Source organism: Pteropus vampyrus, unplaced genomic scaffold (assembly GCF_000151845.1).
Source record: "Pteropus vampyrus isolate Shadow unplaced genomic scaffold, Pvam_2.0 Scaffold96, whole genome shotgun sequence".
Lineage (NCBI taxonomy): Eukaryota > Metazoa > Chordata > Mammalia > Chiroptera > Pteropodidae > Pteropus > Pteropus vampyrus.
In genome coordinates this window covers 4,397,702-4,411,907 of record NW_011888877.1, presented here as the reverse complement: position 1 = coordinate 4,411,907, position 14,206 = coordinate 4,397,702, and the positions used below count along the sequence as shown (strand labels likewise).

Below are 14,206 nucleotides of genomic sequence, written 5' to 3'. Positions count from 1 at the left end.
GTCTCATATATTCAAGCCATTGATTTTTAAAGTATTATGTAAATTTAGAAAATATTGTCCAAAGGTGTTTCACATTGAATAAATCTAGAATTTACTTAGTTCGAATATTTAGAAAGAGCTTTAACAACTTATTCATAAGTGTTCTGCAGTGAATTTGAGTATAAAACTGTAACTGTGCTTAGTTAGTAAGTGGTTGATAGCTGTCCACTCTTTGCAGAAGTGTATCTGAATATCCAGGAGAATAATACCTGAAAAAGAAAATTTTCTATTAGATATTTGTGAAAAGATTCAGCACAGTAGGCACAAAAGATTCAATATAAGGTATTTATCCAAAATAATTCTGTGAATGAAATTTCAAATATACCCCGAATAATTATGCTCCAATAATGCTTTGTGCATAAGGTTAGAGACTATCAAGAAAGAGAGCACCAGCTCACAAGACTGTTCTAGATAAATAGCAAAACATGTAAGGGATTTCAATGCAGTGACAAAGAAGGGGTGTTTTCAAAGCAAGATGCTTGGATCCAATGATAGTATTTTATTACAGAAGCTTTGTTTTTATGATGTCAAGTGACTGATGTTGCTTTAATCATCATAGCTAACAGATTTTTTTTCATAAGTTAGACAACACAGTCCAGCATTACTAATCAGCCTCTGCATTCTGATTGCCTTAGAGATTATTCTCCAGGTTTGTTTTATTCAGATCTGGTCATCCGTAAAAACGAAAGTTTCTGGGAGCATAGTTCATATTAAAGAACCATTTCATAAATAGTTTACAAATATTCCATCATACAAACCTAGAAAACTAATCATTTTCATTTGTTCTTAGGCAGCTACAGTATTACAAATTTATATTTATAAATTGAACATTTTATGAAAGATTTAGTATAAAAGGATTAAATATATGGATTAATGCATTATGAGATGTTTCATATACCATGGAAAGATGTTTATAAAAATATGTCAAATAAAATTTGGCTGACGCTCTAGCATATATAAATGAATAAAAATCTAAATAAGTGTAATTTAAAAATTGCCAAAACACTCAAAATAATTAAGCCTCTTAAGTTGTTTCCTCCAGATAAAATGTAATTTTTGAGACTTGCTTTGTCCTGTGATACTTTATTTATGCTCAGAAGCTTGACTTAAACACTCATGTATTTATAGTATACTAATTTCTTCCACAATTTGTCAAGTTATAGTGGACAAAACAGAACTGTATTTTCTCAGTAATGTGCTTTTATAGGCTATCATAGTTGAACATATATATACACACACACATACACAAACATAAAAAGCTACCTTAAAGAAGAATGTTTTTCTTCTACAGGCCTCCTGCTCTGGAAAAAATTGCCCTTCAACAGTGGGTCTCTTCAAAGTATTCATACACTGAGGAATTCACAACTGTTTCTTTCTCTCAGTCATAAATTTTAAAGTAGACCTTACTTTCCTAGGTCTTATGAATATGTCAGACACAAGATAAGTATTTTTTATGTAAATGGCAGGAAGTAGATTTTAAAAAATCTAAACTTTAAAAATTGTGCTCTTTAATATGGTAGCTACTAACCACATGGGCCTATTGAGCATTGGAATTATGACGTGTGTTTGAGAAACCGATTTTTCATATTTAATCTTAATAAAAATTTAAAAATTGATACTCAAGTCAGTATTGGAAGTACTTTAAGTGTCTTTGGAACAACCTGTGAATCTACTTTTTCATCTATAAACTTTATATAATCTAAATGGAGATTAAGTATTTCAGATGAAATTTAGCATTGTGAATTGGAATGTGCCGGAAGTGATAAAATACTCACCAGATTTCAAAAACTTAGTATAAAAAATGTAAAATAACTAATTAATAACTTTCATATTGATTACAAGTTGAAATGTTAATATTTGGATAAACTAGGCTAACAAAATTATATTATTAAAATTGTTTATCCTGTTTTATTTTACTTTTTTTAATGTTATCTATTAGAAAATTTAAAATTAAATATGTAACTCACATATTTCTATTGGTAGTATTGCCTTAAAACCAGGTCCCCAGTAAATAAATTAGGATCTACCAATAATTCTTGAGGCTTTACCCGGCTAATTGCCAAGCTAATTGTCACTGTCATACCTCTTTCCTCAAGGACTTCAGAGACTCCACAATCTCAAGGACTCTCAACTGGGAAGGAAATGTGCTCAGTACTTACACTTCTCCCTTACTGCTATCCCAGACCCATGTAGAATTCAGGTTATTATACAGTTATCGTATGAGAAATGTGCCAAATGGAAGACTATAGACATGCCTTCCTCTCAAATTTAGATATTTCCTAAAAACAACTTCCCTTCCCCAGTTTAGGCAGAGATCCAGAAGACAGAAGAGTTCCAAAAATACCTCTGGCTGTGGAATGGATCTGGACTAGAACTTCTACCATCTAGTCCTGGGCCCCTTCTCTCTCATCATACCAACTACATTTATTAGAAATTTTTAAAGCTTTCTAAAATTAGAAGGCAATATGAAGTAAATGTTTAGGCTAATAACAGCTGGGAGAAAGTAACTGTTGATAATCTGTCTTATAAAGAATAATTAGTTCTAAAATAGTCACCAAGTGATTCTTGAGAATTATATGATTGCAAAAATAAAACCATTTTAAGATTATATTTGTCTTTTTTTCATAGAAAGATAATGTTTCAAAGATTTCTATAAAACACCACTTTATAGAACCTAAAGCTTAAAAAAATATATATCAGAAACTTGAAAAAGTTAGCTAACCAAAATTTTTCATGATAAAATAAAATCCCAGATCACAGAACGCTGGAAATTTAAAGCTTGCAATGGTATTTTGACAAAGCATCAGAATAGATTCTCACATGACAGAGTTTTTTTATTTCCCCTGGTGCTCTGTAAAATAATCCTAGAAAAGAGTAGAAAGAAGACTTCTGTTCAAGGAAGTACCTTACCATTAGTTAATTCTGATAGGTTGTTCCATTGTGGGGACCCTTTCATTTGCTTTCTTATTATTTTTAGATAACTTTATGTTAGAAAATGGTATTGAAAGTTATTTTAAACTTATACAAGGTAGCATTCTTCCTGAAGAGATGTGTAAATGTGTAAAAATTAACTTTATTTTTTTTCTTGAGAAAAGATTTTCCTGTTTCTTTTATTTAGTGGTTTTAAACATATTTTATATGTTATATAAACTTTTTGAGTGTATCATTATATTTGTATGTTATATAGAGTAAATATACATTTTATGATATATTACTCTTTTGGTATGTTTTATATATATATTAATACTTTCAAAGCTAACTTGTTGGACCTCTTTTGGTCAAAGATTTCTCGTAAATCTCCCAAGAGTGCATAAATTTGTATCTTTGGAAATAATTTACTTGCAGAATATATGTGAACAGAATAATCTTAAAGAAAATTATTTTTGTGTCTTTAAAATCAATATTACTATCTGTATTAAAAACCACTGATATTAAATTTAAAAATAGTCTATATAACTTTTATGTTATGTTTTGAACATTGGAATTTATATTCTCTAATATTAATTAGAGAAAATAAGAAATGAGGGTAGGATTAGAAAAATATAGCCTTTAATTCTGCATGTATCGTGGGAATTTTTCAAAATTTTCTGATTTAAATCATTCTCTCTTTTCTTGGTAACTTTTAATTATTTGGGGTTTGGTGGTATAGTTCTCTTTTAGACTTATAAGGACTGAGGCTTAGGTTTAATCCTCTACAATTCAACTTCATTTTAAAAAACTAATTTTGAAAATAGCTTCTTGCTACAGTATTATGAAGCACCTGCATATCATAAACAACATTATTTTATTTTTTTCAAATATAGATTGTAACTTTCTTTTTTGACACTCGACATCTCTTTTCTATTTATAATACTCCCATTAATATAAATGTGAGCTTAAGGCAGAAAAATAATATGCAGGTAACTCTGAAAATCAGGCCCCGTCTAAATCAGGTTCACATTAAAGATTAATTTAATTTGAACTCTGTATTTGGGCACTCTAATAAAGCATGTCTTAAATTAGTACAGAAATGTCTCAAATGGCATTCCAGTTTGATTTGGAAACGTGTGTGTCAATGAGAACATTATTTAAAGTGAGAGAAAAAAGAGATCAAGAGCAGAAGTAAAAGTATACACATTGATCTCTTATAATATTTCAGAGTCCACGTTTTGACACGATGGATACAAAATCTAGATTTGAAAACAGAAAAACTGTGTTATAACTTTGAATTTCTCAAAGTCGATTTTTCCCACCTTACTATTTCCTCTGGATAACAGTTGTTAATACTGTTAATATATTCTTGAAGGAGGGATCCAGGCTCTGCTTTTATCTCTTGAACCTTTTTAAGTCCACCACTTGTTACAAAAAGTCGTCGAGCTTTGCTATCATGTGGCAGCACCTTGAAAAGTAAAGCACATTAAAATGTCAGCTTTTCTTTTTCAAGTTGGATTATTGCTACTCTATCTGAGGAAACGTAAAAGAGAATTTATGTCCAATATATCTGTAACATAATGAGTCTATATTTGGAAGTTAAATGCAGTCTTTTTAGGAACATACGAACTTTTCATGTTATAGATATGGGATAAAGGCAAAGAACATAAAGAAAGGCAATGGAGATCCACTCATACGCATGAAATGTGAAGTGGTATCCCTCCTTTGCAGATATCCATTCAAAATCTTTTGGCTACCTACAAAATTAACGACAAATTCATTAACAAGGCCCAGAAGGTCTTCTGAGACCCGGCAACTAAGTACCTCCCCATCTTCCTTTCCCATCAATCGCTATCCCAAATTTTATTCAATAACCTCAAAATGTGCGTGCCAGGCCATTTCTTGCCTTTGCCTAGGCTATTTCCTCTCCTAGAATGCCCTTCCACCTTCCACACTCTTCTCCCCATTTGCTTGGCTAACTCCTGTCCATCTTTAAAATTTAGCTCAGGTGTTACTTCCTTTAAGAAACTTTCTCTGGGACACCCTTAGTCTCTTATCCCAGGATGAGTTAGATACTTTTCTTTTCTAGTTGCATTCTGTTAAATCCCATTGGTGCACTTGCCACCAAATTAAAATTAACATTTTAATTATCAGTTTATATGTCTGTCACACATAAATGTCATAAAGTCAGAAGCTGTACATTTGTTTATTCATTTCTCTAGTGCCTGGTGATTAAAAGATGTTCAATAAATGTTTAACAAGTGAATGAACATACTAAAGAGTAGGCAGAGGAAGGAAATTGAGTTGTTAAAGAGATAGAAGAATTAGAAAAGTAAGGAATCAACAAATCTAAGAGAAGATTTCAAGGAGAAACCAATGAGAACTAAAGAAACTCACTGGATTTGACAGTGGATGTTTGTGAGCTGAGAGGAAAGAGTGGAGATGAAGAAATTAATTATGTAGCACAACAACAACTGATGAGAAAAGGAAGGTTCTGGAGAGGAGCTTCGCATTGTGGGAATTCCCACTCTCTTCCTTGGTCATCGCTACTATTCCCTCTGACAGAAACACCCTTTCTGTCCCCCGCCGCCCTTACTCTTTCCTCAAAACCAGCTTTTTTCTCTTGTATTTCCTCTCTGAATGCCTCAGACTGCATTAACGTACTCCTTTTAAAGGAAGTGTATTATGAAGTCTAGTACACCGAAGTATTTTTTAATTGTTTCATCTGGCCTCCCCAGCTAGATTATAAAGTCCCTTGAAGAAGAACTTTGTCTTATTTGTCTTATTATTTTTTTGTTTGTCTATCCCCCAAAGCTTTATAGGGTACATGTAGGCATTTAACAAATACTTCGAACTACAAAAAGATCTGGCTAATAGAATGGTAATACACATCAACTGGACAATAAAAGATTATACAATACTAAGATATTTCTAAAAAATTGAATGGCTTACAGATATCAGTTTTAAATATTATTTTTATTTTGGCCTGGAGAGTTTTCATACTTTCTATGTCTGTCCCCAGCTACATTAAACTAATACCTTTTTACCTCTGCCTTGCTCTCCCATTTTTTTCTAATGCTCTTCTATCTTTAGATTAGGAAAACACAAAATTGTGCCTGGAGCAAATATTCCCAAAGGCACGTTTGTAAGAGTACATAATATGAAGTACTGTCTGTCTTTATTTTATCTTGGCTATCTAACCTTCCACAAATCCCACTGGTATGTGTTTATTTACTTTAGTGACTGCTTTTCAACTCTTAATTCTGGTTGGAGTTCATTTTTATAGCAAGTTCAGTAGCCTAAAAGATTAGACTATTCAAATGAAACTTTCAGAAATAGTGCCAACTACTCATTTTTGAGAACTGATGACTCTGTCTATACATGATCCTTACAAGAGTAAGGATCCACTCAGCTCCTTACTCTTCTTGCCTCTTAGCTGGTCAGTATTTTACATAGCTCCCAGAAGGGTGAAAAAAAAAAGTTTAATTATTTTCTTAGAAGAAAGAAGACAGAACATAGGTGTTTCATACCCAAAACTGTATCTCAAGGTGGCTTCAGCAATGTAAAACCTACTATCCAGGGGCTCTGGTGCTTGAGGGTCAGCCAGGCTGTTGGAGATCAGGGAAAGAGTTTGAAGAAGTGAAGGCTGCTGGTAGAATATCTTTCAGATGAGTACCTAAAGCTAGACCTATTTAACTACAAGGCCTCATTTACAAGTTATAACAATATATAGTTTTGTTTATTTTTTGTAGAAATATAGTGCACAGATAGTATAGTACCTCTTTTATATAGTATTTTAACTGACTATTCAAATAAATTTGGTACCCAACTGATTTTTATTAATCTTTTTAATGAGCCTTAACCATTATGTTTTATATTTTTAAAATGTTTTTATATTTTAAAAATGATTGTATACGTATTTGTGCTTACTATGTGCCAGTGATTGAGCTAAACTCTTGACATATAACATCGCATTTAACTTTACAATGGTCCTATGAAATAGGTACTCTTATTATCCATGTTTTATGGGTGATCATACTAAGACTGGGAGAGGTCAAGACTTTGCTAAGGATATTACAGCTAGTAAATGTAGATCCAGGTTCCCCAACTCCACAGCCTGAGCTCAGAGCCACTATGGGATACCACTTTCACAGACTCCAATTCCTTACATCGAATCTCCTGGGCACAATTTAACCAGTTCTTGATAGCTTAGAATCATCATCCTAATTACCAATGGCTGTGGCAATGCAGTCATTCTCTCTCAGCCATTGCTATCAGTAGCCAGTCCTGCTGACTGCTGCCCACTGCAAGCAGCTGGATCTTCCTACCTTACTGCTAGTGATCTGCAATCATCTAAGAAATGTAACAGCTACATTTGTTAAAGTTGTTCATAAGTCAATAAACTTTAAATGACCGTCTGCGAGCATCTCCGGTAAGTGCATGGACTGTGTGGAAAATATTTCAGTGGCTCAGAGACCTTTTTCTATTACTTTATGAGATCTTTGCAATGTTCCCAGATGAGTGAGACTAACAGACACCAGGGAAATTACTGAAAGTTGCTTATAAATATAAATGATCTGTATTATGAGGGTTTTATGTGTTGACATACTATTTACTTCCCAGCGACACCAAAAAAAGACAGTGCAGAGGCTGTGAGGAAGAAGGAAGTGTGAATTTTTTCAGCCTGTTAATTTTACTAACCTACGTTACCGTCTCTGTCAAAACAGTCGGCGAGAATTAAGTAGTAAAACCCTGCCCGCATATTACAGAAGAAAACATTGACTCAACAGACAAAAACAAGTCAATTCATTTCCATCTCCTCCCCCTCTTCCAGGCTAAGAGCATGTCTTACCTTACTGAACTGCCCGACCACGTGCTTCAGAATGTTGGGAGGAGCATCATACAGAAACGGCTCGAGGGCTGGCAAATAGGTGCATTTTTGTAGGATATTCTTTATAGCTTTTTTACTCTGTTGAAATACAAGCAAAATACATACCAAAGTAAGTAATCAATGAAAGCTTAACAAAAATACATGTCTCATGTTCCTGGAATTTGAAAATGAAATCCATTTCCCAGTCTAAGCTGCAGTTGTTTCATTTTTCAAAATAGTTGTCAGAAAAATTGTCTTTCATTGTTTTTATCACAGAATACCCTGCCAGTTGTCTTCATGTCAAATTTTAAAACATATAGTTATTATTGAGCTCTTAAAATACCTATGAAGGAACTAAAATTCTAAATCATAAAACTAGAGACTCTAAATTAATATGGATTATATTTTATAAGTATAAATTTTGTATATATAAAACTATGAGATAACTAATGTCCTATTTCTTCCAATCAACGAATATGAGAAAATACTTAGTTTACTATAGAAAGCCATTACCAGGCAATCTATGTTCTCCAAAAGATTTCATGGTATGTAGCCAGAAATATTCTCCTATGTGCATTATTCGATGAGCATTTGCGGATATGCTGCTATATATCACAGGTAGAAATTGCCCCATTCATAGATAGAAGCAAAACAGAATCTACTTAACTGTAGAGAAAAGCTCAGCAACAGGGAGTATGTTACCTGCAAGCAAAAAAATAAGTACCCACGTGTACCTTTCCCACTCTCCCTAGCACTCTGTATTCCACGGTGACACCATGTGCTGCTGCCCGCCTGCTGCAAGTGTGGCTGAAGGAGTCTGATGTGGCTGTAACACATCCCTGCAGCCAGCTCTAAGGCCACGGCTGGTGTGATTCTGTTCCCTTGCATTAAAGCCTGCCCCCTTCACTTTGGAAGGCTTCACGACTGGGTTTATCTACAGCTGTTTTCCACTGGAAATCCACATCTGTTTGTACATGTGTGGTTTTGTGCTTCAGTGCGTCCTTATGGCCTTTCCTCTGATCACCTATTCTCCATTTGAGGCCTCAGCTGACCTGTTCCGGCATCTTGCTATTGAACGTTCAGCAATGCTCCTGAATGTCACAGAGCATTCTTATTTTCACACCATGAATTTTACAGTCAGTAGAGAAATTTTGCAAAAACTTTCATCACATTTGTGCTCTCTGGAAAGAAACTCCTGAATTTGTGATTTCCCCAAGACACAGACTAAGCCGTCTTGTAATAATCTCTTATCTCTTGATACATTTATCCTTAAATATTGTTTTATAAACTAGATTAAATAAAACAGGAAATTAAGAAATGCAACCCAAAATTTTTTCTACAAGTAGTATAACATAAGTTGGAATGAAATTTTATTCCCAACAAACCTAATTATCTTTGTATACCATCTTAAGATCATGGGGACGTTGACAGGCCAACAAATTTAACTTAACTACTGTTGGTGACATAGTCTACTGACAGTATAGCAGAGATCACTTTCACTGTACCATGGAGACAGCCTTGCTCTAATTTTAACAGTTCTAAGTTGGTGATGTACTGTCAAGTTATTAACGAAGAACTCTCGAGGATTTGAACTTCTAATGACGCTAGAAATTCACTGAGCTTTACTATCCTTTGTCAAGAAATATCCTAGATGTATGACTACATACTTCTAGATAGGAATGTATGTCATGATTAATAATCAGCTGTACTGCCTATTATGAAAGGAATATTAGTATATTAATTAATTAAGATTTTGTTTATTTGTCAATTTCTGTGCTTATAATTTTTAACAACTCTATTGTGATACAATTTACATACCATAAATTCATTTTAAGTGCACAAATCAATGGATTCTTAATAAATTTACAGAGCTGTGCAACCATCAACACAATCTAATTTTACAACATTTTCATCAACCCAGAGAGAAACTGCATGCCCATTTGTAGTCATTCCCTATTCCCTCACCCCACTTATCCTCACCATCGCCAGGCAAGTACTAATCTACTTTCTGTCTATAAATCTGACATTTCTGGACAATTCACGTAAATAGAATCATTCAATATGTGAACTTTTGAGTCTGACCTTTTTCACTAAGTATAATGTTTTTGAGGTTCATTCATGTTATAGCATGTATCAGTACTTTGTTCCTTTTATTGTCAAATAATATTCCATCATACATATTTATCACATTTTATTTATTTGTTCACCAGTTGATGAACATTTGTGTTGTTTACACTTTCAGCTACTATGAATAATGCTGCTATGAAGATGCATACACAAGTCTGTGTGTAGACAAATATTTTCATTTCTTTTAGGAAGATACCTAGGAATGGAGTTGTTGGGTGATAATGGTAAATTTATGTTTAACATTTTGAGAAACTGCCAAACTGTTTTTCAATGTAACTTTACATTCTCAAGAGTAATGTAAGAAGGTTCAAGATTCTCCACACGATGGTCAGCACTTGTTACTGTGCATCTTATTAATTTTAGTCATTTGTGGGTATGGAGTAATATCTCATTATGGTTTTAATTTGCATTTCCCTAGTGACTAATGATGTTTAACATCTTTTCATGTGCTGATTGGTCATTTGTATATCTTCTTTGGTGAAATATCTATTCAAATTTTTGTCTGATGTTTGGGTTATTTGTGTTATTATGGAGTTGTAAGAGCCCTTTATATATTTTGAATACAAGTCCTTTCTCAAGTATGTGATTTGCAAATATTTTTTCCAGTTCTATGGTTTTTCTTCTCATTTTCTTCTCAATGGTTTCTTTTGAAACATATAAGTTTTAAATCTTGATGAAAAGCAATTTATCAATTTTTTTAAATCACTTATGCTTTAGGTGTCATATCTAAGAAATCAATGCCTAATCCAAGGCATAAAGTTTTATTCTTGTGTTTTCTCTAAGAAACAGTCGTAATTCATAATTGTATCTATGATCCATTTTAAGTTAATTCTGGTGTATGGTACGAAATAAGGGTCCAAAATTAATATTTTTCAATGAGGACATAATAATTATCCCATTACCAGTTGCTGAAAAGACTATCCTTTTCATGTTACACCACCTTGGCACCTTTGTAAAAAATCAATTGACCGAAAAAGGGTCTATTTCAGATTTTCAACTCAACTACATTGATATATATGTCTTTCTGTAAGCAAGTACAGTACTATCTTAATTACTGTAGCTTTGTTAAGTTTTGAAATTAGGCAGAGTAAGTCCTCCTTTTTCAAGATTGTTTTAAATAATCTGGGTCCTTTGCATTTCCATGTGAATTTTAGAATCAGCTTCTCAATTTGGGGGTAGGAGAGACAGTTGGGATTTTGCTAGAGATTGTGTTGAACACATAGATAAATTTGGGTAGTATTGCCATCCTAACAATATTGAGTCTTCCAATCCATGAACGTGGAATGTCTCTCCACTTATTTAGATTTTCTTTAATTATTTTTTAGTAATGTTTATAGTTTCAGTGTACAAGTCTTATATTTCTTTTGTTAAATTTATTCATAAGTCATTTATTCTTTTTATGCCATTGTGAATAAAACTGTTTTCATAATTTCATATTTGAATTCTTCATTATTAGCATGTGGAAATACAATTGATTTTGATATATTGACCCTATACCCTTTAATTTTGTTGAACTCATTAATTCTAATATGGTGTGTGTATTCTGTAGGCTTTTCTACATACAAGATTGTGTCACATGTTAGATTTAAAATTTGACGGCCTTTAGTAATTGTGCCTTATGTAGGTTATTTATTGCTGTGAGCAAAATAAAATAGTTCTTATAACTTCATACTGTGAATTGTACAGAAATTATATGGCATCAACAAACTCTTTTATTTACTTAACTCAGTAAATCAAGTGATATCTTACTTTGAACTAATGAACAACAGATTATGAATTTTGCTAATTGTCACTGCATTTAGTAGCTAGTGTGTATCTTTAGACATACATAATATATGATGATATCAGAGAAGGAGTCAAAGGCTATACATTTAGGACAACTTGACTTTCAGCCTGGTTTTCCTATAAACTAGCATAGCATCCACAGTTCTATATTCATTCATTTTTCTGTCATTGCTTTCTTTTCATTAAATTTATTTCAGTGACATCAGTTAATAAAATTATATAGGTTTCAAGTGTACAATTCAATAATACATCATCTGTATATTGCATTGTGTGTTCACCACCCAAAGTCAAACCTTCTTCTGTCATTGTCTATATGACCCCCTTTACCCTTATCTACCTCTCTCCCACCCCACCCCCACCTATTCCCTCTGGTAACCACTAAACTGTTGTCTGTGTCTATGCATTTTTGTTTTGTTCATTTATTGCTTTCAGTTTTATATCCCATATATTAGTGAAATCATATGGTTCTCAATTTTTGTTATTTTATAGAACTGTCCACACTGATTAAAGCTGTTGTAAAAACCACATAACTGACTAACGACACTATATTTTACCTCTAAACAACACACGTAAGAATAATAATTAACAAAATAAAATTGTCAGTATATCATTTCAATTGTCCTTCACAAAAAGGAAGGAATAATAAAAATTATTCATTGTTGCTTTCCTTAATGGATGATCTTTAATAAAACTTTAAATTTTTTCTTAAATGTTTCTTATTCAAAAGTTAATTTTGTTCCAAAAGCTTTTTGGCCCAAAGAGATATAGTTTTTTAAATGAAGGGAGAACATAGGAATACATTTTGTGACCTTAGGTTAGACGAAGTCTTCTTAGATATGGCTCCAACAGCACAAGTAACAAAAGAAAAAAAATACGAAAATTGAATTTCACTAAAACTTAAAAGTGTTTTGCTGTAAATGATACCATCAAGAAAGTGATGAGACAATCTACAGATTGGGAGAAAATACTTGTAAACCATACATCTAATAAGTACTTGTATCCAGAATATATAAAGAACGTTTGCAACTCCATAATAAAAAGATAAATACCTTCCTTTTTTAAACAGAGCAAAGAGTCTAATTACCATTTCTCCAGAGAAGATATGTGAATGGCCAATAAGCACATGAAAAGATTTTCAGTATCATTAACCACAAGGGAAATATAAATCAAAAACACAGTGAGATATCAATTCACACCCACTAGGATGGCTATAACAAAAAACAAAGTTAATAAGTGTTGGCCAGGATATGGACAACTGGAACCTTCATGCACTGCTGGTGGGAATATAAAATGGCGCTCACATCAGAAAACAGTTTGGTGGTTCCTCAAAATGTTAAACAGAGTTATCATGTGAGCTAGCAATTACACTCATAAGTATCTACTTAGGAAAAAAAAAAATCTCTCCATGCAAAAACTTGTACAGTAATGTTCATAGCAGCATTATTCCTAATAGCCAAAAGTAGAAACAACCCAATTGTGCGTCAACCGGTGAATGGATAAAGGTGATTTATCAAAATACAGTAGAATATTACTTGGCAATAAAAAGAACAAAATATTGATATATGCTGTAACAAGAATGAGACTTGAAACTTATGCTTTGTGAGAGAAGCCAGGCACAAAAGGCCACATATATTGTATGATTCCATTTAAATTAAATGTCCAGAAGAGACAAATACACAAAGACAGAAAGTAAATTAATGGTTGCCTGGGGCTAGACAGGGAAGATACAGCTAATGGGGGAATGAAAATGTTCTAAAATTAGATAGTAGCGATGGTTACACAACTCTGTGAATATACTAAAAGCCATTGAATTATACAATTTAAATGGGTAAATTACATGGTATATGAATTGTGTTTCAATAAAGCCACTAAAAATTTAAGGGGAATAACCATGATAATAAGAATACAATATTTAAATCAAATAATTATCTGAGAAATAGTTTTATAACTAAGGCGATAGAATGAACTTATTCAAATGCCAAAACTAACATGAAACATTTCAATACGATGCCTTTAAATCAAAACAAATGAAAAATGTAATTGCCTGAATATTTTCAAAATATATATAGGTAAGCTTATTAGATAAAAGATTTATTTTTTCAGTTTTTTATAAGATATTTGAAAGAACATAGGCTCAGACAGATAGTAAGGCTATGTGAAAATATGCAAGAAATTCCAAGGGGCTGCTCATTGGTTCTCTTGGATCAGAACCAGTTAGAGAATGCTTACAGAAGCTGACATGCCTTTGGGACAAAATGAACTTTAACATGGCCTTGTAATTTGAAAGCTGCCGTAGAGTTACAACTGAGAAATACCATTAGACAGTTTCTGAAGCTCTTGAATACATTTTTCCCTACTGAGACAATGTCAAATCAAACAGATTTGGAGTTTCATCCTAAAGTCTTTAAAACAACTGATAGAATCCAAGAGACCTTGGGAAGAAAAGAAAAAAGAATGGCCAAGTCCCTACAATAA

The 14,206-nt window shown here is 32.7% G+C and overlaps 1 protein-coding gene across 2 annotated transcripts in view; it reads right to left on the bottom strand.

Annotated features, from left to right (window-relative positions):
- The window catches only part of SPAG6 (sperm associated antigen 6), a 45,686-nt gene that overhangs the window by 1,160 nt on the left and 30,320 nt on the right, over window positions 1-14,206 (bottom strand). The window contains exons 8-10 of one of the 2 annotated variants that reach the window (XM_023533118.1): window positions 7,802-7,918; window positions 4,272-4,417; window positions 179-248 (exon numbers count right to left, since the gene is read on the bottom strand). In XM_023533118.1, the coding sequence (XP_023388886.1) occupies window positions 179-248; window positions 4,272-4,417; window positions 7,802-7,918 (333 nt within the window). Of the gene's footprint in view, window positions 1-178; window positions 249-4,271; window positions 4,418-7,801; window positions 7,919-14,206 lie in introns of those variants that run through there. The other variant, XM_011364410.1, reaches the window with a different exon arrangement.